The sequence below is a fragment of the Tarenaya hassleriana genome, unplaced genomic scaffold (assembly GCF_000463585.1).
Source record: "Tarenaya hassleriana unplaced genomic scaffold, ASM46358v1 Cleome9, whole genome shotgun sequence".
In the NCBI taxonomy this organism is placed as follows: domain Eukaryota; kingdom Viridiplantae; phylum Streptophyta; class Magnoliopsida; order Brassicales; family Cleomaceae; genus Tarenaya; species Tarenaya hassleriana.
The window spans coordinates 4,120,450-4,127,030 of NW_010971389.1; the positions used below are offsets into that span (position 1 = coordinate 4,120,450).

Here is a 6,581-nt window from a genome sequence, read left to right on the forward strand (position 1 = left end):
CCCCCCCCCCCCTCTTCGTTTCAAAGGTTTTACATTCGAACGATCGATTAGATCAAGATTCTTCGCGTTTGATGTCGAAAACCTTCACCAGAACATCTTCGACAACCTGCCAGAGGTGCCCGAGATCAGTACGGATCTTAAAAAAAACCCGAGCCGAGATCGAAAACGAAAGGGACCGGACGAATGTGTATTTACCTTGTCCGGAGTTGAAGCACCCGATGTCACACCGATAGTTATCGGTCCCTTTGGGAGAAAGTTCTCCTTCTCGACCAGTTCCCCATACTGTCGGGTAAAACGAAAAACGGTCAGCGCGACATTAGCGAAGAACAAGAGATGGGTTTGAGAGATGAGATGGATCTTTAGATTTTTTTTCCAGTCTAGATGGATATTGTATGTACTTACGTGGAGCTTGTACGCAATTTTGTTCCCCGGGCCTATCCGTTGCTCGCTGTCGACCCAGTAAGAAGGGATCCCACGAGCCTCGGAGATTTCCTGAAGGTGCGAGGTATTACTTGAGTTCCACCCGCCTACGACTAGCATCAGGTCAAGTTTCTCCTCCACCAGTTCGTATATCGCATCTTGTCGCTCCTGAAAAATCGAGAAAACATATGAATACTTTTTTCGGAATGATGACACGAAAAAACGAGAAATGTAAGCAGAGGGATAGGAAGTTTTACTTGAGTAGCGTCACAGATTGTGTTGAAGCTGATGAAATGGCTGTTGATGTTCTCTACTCCATGCTTGCGCATCATTGTCCTCTCTATCAACTTCCCTGTAGTTTTGTAAGCATGAGAAAATGATCGACCCGTTTTTATTTTTTTTCTTGAACCGAAAAGAGGAGAAGAGTGTCGTGTTGTGTCGGGGTATTGCCACTAACCAATCTCTTCCGTTTCATTCTTGAGCATCGTCGTCTGGTTTGCAATACCGACTTTGATTAGGTCGCGGTCCGGGTCAAAACCCTTTGAAACAGCATATTTGAATTTCTACAAGGAAAGCCGAGATGGTGATCAGAACATTTAGATAGTGTATTGGAAAAGCTAGTTTTAGTGAAGAATGATGCGCAAATCAGTTGATACCTCCATGAATTCCTCTTTTGTGGAGCTAGACCCATCGAGTTCACCACCGAGAATGTAATCACACACGTATTTTGCCTGCGCTCGATTACCGAGTAAACCCATAAGCATCAAAGAATGAGATGTTGTATTTTGATAAGAGGGCAACTGTAGGAAAAGGCGTACCTCTTTCATGTTTTTCACGATAATGTATGTTCCTGCAAAAGATGAAGTTGCGATAGTCTCTTCGTGACTATAAGTACCATGGATTATTGACGTGTATTCCCCCTTCTTGTGCTTCTCAACCATGTTCCAGACCTTCAGAATCGCAAATGTCGAAAAGGAAGAAATTAGTAATCTGCCCTGGCGATGAATTAAGTGTAGGAAAGTGAAGAACGTACCTTTGTTACCCAAGGGCAAGTCGTGTCGACAATTTGAACCTTTTTGTCATTCAACACATACATTTCGTCAACACCAGCTCCGAACGCAGGCAGAATCACAACATCATCTTTATCTACTAAATCAAATTGCTTCTTCCTTTCCTCGACAGGAATAATTTTAACGTCCATCTCCTCTAACCTCTGCCACAGAAAACCAAAATGTTAAAATCAACCTAAAAACTACTACTAAAAGCCAATTAACAAATCTTTGATCTTTCAAAACTCAACAACATCAACAGGCCTCGAAGCATTAGCATCTAGCGAACAGACTCACGAAAAGTGACTGACTTTCTGAAGGAGATGACAATATAACATTCATGTGTCATCAGATACCGTAAAAATCCAGGATTTCCGAGTAGTAGGGTAGGGCCGACAGACCTTATTGACAGTCGGGTTATGAATGATTTCGTTAGTAATCCAAATTCTCTCCTCCGGGAACTGCCTTCTCGCTTCATACGCAATCTGGACAGCTCGCTCGACCCCCCAGCAAAAACCATATGCTTTAGCGAGCTTCACGGTAACATCTCCCCAGGTGTATGTGCTTCCATTTGCTTTGAGTGTCTCTAATATGTCACCTGAAATTGTCAAATACAATAGACACCATAAATCTCCTTGCAGTCCATTCCTTTTTCCCAAAAACCAATGCAATACATACATATATATATATATATATATATATATATATATGTCATGATAACGACAATGATAATTCAACTCCATCCACTTTGTTCCAGTTCAGTTGGTTCATATCCAATTTCATTCTTGGTCTCCCTTACTCGTCAATTCAAATCTAACATTATGGTCCTTCATCTATTTCTTCGGTTGGCAGTCTATTCTGTTTCTTCTGCTTATCAATATGATGAATTGAAACGTTCAACCAAGAATGATCAAGTTTTCACTTGCTTTCTTAAAAACTCGACACGATCAAATTCGACAAAACGTCGAAAAATCCTTAGAATTTGAGCAATTTGAGAAGTTAAAATGAAGAATCAAATATTAATCCAATTTCTATAATCCCTTCCGCATCGTCACCAAACCAACGCCCAAATCTCATCCGATTTCTCCAGTTCCAAGCCCTTTTAGAGTTCGAGAGGCACGAATTGAGTCATCAACGCACATCTGAATTTCCATTTCACCACAAATCATCAACCCAATGGAAACTTCGATTCCAAATAATTTTCTCGGCTACCAACGGATCATATAGAACCATCAAACAATCTCGCATTCCATCAATAAAAAAACCCAACAAATAAGCCACGGGGACTTACTGGTGTACTCCTGATTCATGAGCTGGAGAGTCTCCTCCTTGTGGCCGAAGCCTTTACGGTTGTAATTCTCGCTCCTTGTCAAGTTCTTACGGAACATCTTCGCGTCGAAGTCCGAGTCCATCACCATCGGCGGCGAAGGGACGTTCTCACCTCCCGCCCCGCATCGGACGGATGAAGGTCTCCGGAACTGGAGAGATCCAGTTCCGGAAAGCTTTTTCTCCGGCACGAAGGTTTCCGGTCTGACGCATAATCGGCCCAACTGGAGTGTCACAGCCATGGGGGAAGAGAGAGAGACGATGACTATAGGACTGCTGATGGTGCGGTATTTATCTCAAGGTCCAACATATAAGATCGAGGAGATTCCTTTCCATGTAAATCCTCGAAATGGTTGTTAGTTTACAGGTTAACACATTAACGTGATATTTTCTATAATAGTCTATTAAATTGTACATATCCATATCAAATTATTAAAATTTTACTAATTTCACAACAAGATAATATTATTACAATCCGAATTCTGTATATTTATATAAGATATGATACAATATCCATCCATCCATCTACTCATTTATTTATTATTATTATTATCAAAAATACGGTGTAGAATGCTTTTCATATGACAAAATTGTTTTTTATTGACTATTCAAATCACCACAAATAGTTTCCAGGACTGGGCGTTTCGATTCGGTTCTTCGGAATCGAACCGTTAAAACGGTATTTTTTTCGACCCGAAACCGTTGTTATTTCCCGAACGGTACCATTTTTAGAGAACCGAATTTTTTTGAAACCGAATCGAAGCAAACCGAACTTTAAAAATCCCGAAAAACCGAATATTTTTAAAGAAAATCTATCATTTTTTTAATAAAATCCAGAACCGAACCGAACCGATACCGAAACCGAACCGAACTGAATACTATAAAAAAACCCGATTGGTATCTATTTTTATAAAACCGAAAAAACCAAACCGATCCATTTCTTCCCGAACACGAACCGTTTTCCGAAAAGCCCACCCCTAGTTTCTACTAGGAATTAGCATAGTATGTAACATAATTCCACGAGAATAAAATATTGTTTTTTCTTGAATATGTTGATATATTTTTATATGGAAATTACTTTGCATAATCATAGTTTTTTAAAACAAGATATTTTTTTTATATAGAGATATAAAATATTTATAAAATTCTAGATAAATAAAAAATAAAAATATAAACCAACACAAAAAATGTACTACGCTCACTCGAAATATATGTATTTAATTAATTACTAGCAAAAGGACAAAAGTGGTGCCATTCCTAAAGCGTGTTCCACATTATAATACAAAAACAAAAACGTGTGATGTTGATTGTAAATAGTTTAAAATTACAAAAAAAATGTTGTTTTATATTATTAGATTAGATTTAGGTTTGATTAATGCCATTTACAATTGTAATTTTGATTGCAAATAGTTTAATATTGAGTTTTTGTAGATGTTGGATTTGTGTTAAAGGAATTCATCATCTTCACACCCATTTTGACTATATGCCATTTCTCAAACAAAATCCAATTAAAAATATTATTGCACTAAAATAATATCCTAAACAATCTTATTTGCAACTTTGATTAAAATCACAAACTTTTGTTATGTTTTGTTTGAGTTTTTGCAAGGGTCTCCAAGAAAAAAATATATAATACCCTTTTATGTTAAATGTTAAATACTTCAAATTAACACAATTGTCAATCCAACAATTTTTTTGAAAAAATTTGAACTCATCGTAAAAAAGATTAAACAATTATGCAGAACAACTCGCGAGAGGGTTTTAGGGTTTATGCGCGAACAGAACGGAGGAGGATCGACGACGACAACGACGAGCAAATGGAGAACAAACCCGGAAAACGTGATTCGGATCCGAATCCAAGTTCGGGTCCTTCGTCTGCTTTGGCTTATCTCGATCCTCACTACTGGTAATAACTTTTTTCCAACAAAAAAAAAATGTCTCTTTTTCTTCCGTTTGTCTGACAGTCTGAGTTTCGTGAAAGTTTCAATTTTTTTTTTTTGTTGAGACGTGTTTCTGTCTCAGGGACGAGAGATTCTCCTCCGAGGAACACTACGAATGGTTCAAAGATTACTCACATTTCCGGCATCTCATCCAAAACAACGTCAAACCCAGTTCTTCCGTACATTCTCTCTCTTGCAGATTTCTTAATTATGTTTGTTTATCCCTAAATTACTTGCAAATACGACCAGAAACCAGGATTAGTGTTTTACAAGAAGCCATCCCCACATTATGTACGAAGTATTGATGACCCTGCAGATCTCAAACGGGCATTAGTTTATTGTGTCTATGCTTTCGCAAAATTTGATCTTTTCTTGTTTTCCTTTTCTGGGTCGGTTTTGATAAAGGTGTTGGAGTTGGGGTGTGGGAACTCCCAGTTGTCTGAGGAGTTGTACAAGGATGGAATTGTGGATATAACATGCATTGATTTATCCATTGTTGCGGTAGAGAAGATGCAGAGTCGGTTGCTTTCGAAAGGGTTCAAAGGTATTGTTAAACCCTTGTTGATGGTATCATATCCGTTGCCGGAACTGGAACCAGTCTTGAGATGATTCTGATTTGTTCTTTGTTTCCGACAAACAAGTTAGCAGTTTGAATATCGCTGCTAGGCAGAGATCTTGACCGGGATTTTCTAGAATCTGAACACATTTTCCCCACATTATACTAAATTCTCGATTGCAGTTTGTATCTCTTTGCAATGTTCTTCTGTAAGCTGAACATCATCATCAGTTATAGCTGTTCGTCTCTGCTGGTTGGGGCTTTGATCTTTGCTTTTACTGTGCATTGTGTTACTCTGTATTCAGAAATAAAAGTGCTGCAGGCCAACATGCTGGACCTCCCGTTTAGCGACGAGTGTTTTGATGTTGTTATAGAGAAAGGGACCATGGTAAAATCAACAACCGAGCTGAATGTTTTCCGTTGAACCAAATGAGAGTCTGAAAGTGATCTCCTTTTCCGCTTTCCTTTCGTTTCTTGAAGGATGTCCTCTTTGTTGATGCCGGTGATCCGTGGAATCCCCGTCAAGAAACTATGGACAAAGTCATGGCAACCCTCGATAATGTCCATCGTGTCCTGAAACCAGATGGCATTTTCATATCCATTACTTTCGGTCAGGTATTACCGTATCGGATGCTGAAATCTCATCATTTTGTTGTTTGCGTTTGTTCAAATTTTTTGTTCCGGGATACCTTAATTTTGTCGTTCTTGTCCACACAGCCTCATTTCAGGCGTCCTCTATTTGAGGCTCCCAAGTTTACTTGGTCTGTAGAGTACAACACTTTTGGCGATGGCTTTCACTATTTCTTCTATATCTTGAGGAAGGTCAGTTTCGAAATTTTCTTGGTCTCGTCTCAGATTTCTTTCACTCTGTAGTGTCCTTAACAAATCCCTCAAGTTCTTAGCAAACGTGTCCCGTCAATTGCCAAAGATCCGTAAATCGGTGTCTCGGTAAGTTTTTTTTTCTTCTCCTAACCTGGATTAATAGAGCTGGAGGGTAACAGACGTTAGAATTTGATCATCCGGTTAGTAGCAGAGCACCATTAGAGTCTCTTTTTGTAAACAAGAATCCATCCCAAAACGTAAAATCTGCCTGAAATCTGAGCCGAGTGCTGATTCTGTTTGGATTAAAACCCGGAAACTTTAAGCTATATATCTCCATATCTTCTCAAACTTCCGATTTATTCTTATTGGGGAATGAGAGCCAGGTCTGATCGCCCGAGCAGTACTGATACCGGAAGTCCAAAACTTGATGTAACCTCTGAACTATGGTTTACCCTTTTGGCAGGGAAA

The 6,581-nt window shown here is 39.0% G+C and overlaps 2 protein-coding genes across 2 annotated transcripts in view; one reads left to right on the forward strand and one right to left on the reverse strand.

The window, feature by feature from the left end:
* Window positions 1-6: 6 nt before the first annotated feature.
* On the reverse strand, window positions 7-3,092 carry LOC104804358 (4-hydroxy-3-methylbut-2-enyl diphosphate reductase, chloroplastic). The gene is made up of 10 exons (XM_010528625.2): window positions 2,761-3,092; window positions 1,871-2,067; window positions 1,454-1,633; window positions 1,239-1,370; window positions 1,077-1,151; window positions 878-983; window positions 678-772; window positions 403-588; window positions 196-282; window positions 7-106 (listed from the first exon to the last, which is right to left on the reverse strand). The coding sequence occupies exons 1-10, from the start codon at window positions 3,035-3,037 to the stop codon at window positions 53-55; spliced, it is 1,389 nt and encodes a 462-aa protein (XP_010526927.1). The 5' UTR covers window positions 3,038-3,092; the 3' UTR covers window positions 7-52.
* A 1,409-nt stretch (window positions 3,093-4,501) lies between these two features.
* The window catches only part of LOC104804359 (methyltransferase-like protein 13), a 2,442-nt gene continuing 362 nt past the window's right edge, over window positions 4,502-6,581 (forward strand). The window contains exons 1-6 of the mRNA XM_010528626.1: window positions 4,502-4,701; window positions 4,818-4,914; window positions 5,141-5,279; window positions 5,597-5,679; window positions 5,772-5,906; window positions 6,009-6,113. Of these exons, the coding sequence (XP_010526928.1) occupies window positions 4,532-4,701; window positions 4,818-4,914; window positions 5,141-5,279; window positions 5,597-5,679; window positions 5,772-5,906; window positions 6,009-6,113 (729 nt within the window). The 5' untranslated portion in view covers window positions 4,502-4,531. The remainder of the gene's footprint in view (window positions 4,702-4,817; window positions 4,915-5,140; window positions 5,280-5,596; window positions 5,680-5,771; window positions 5,907-6,008; window positions 6,114-6,581) is intronic.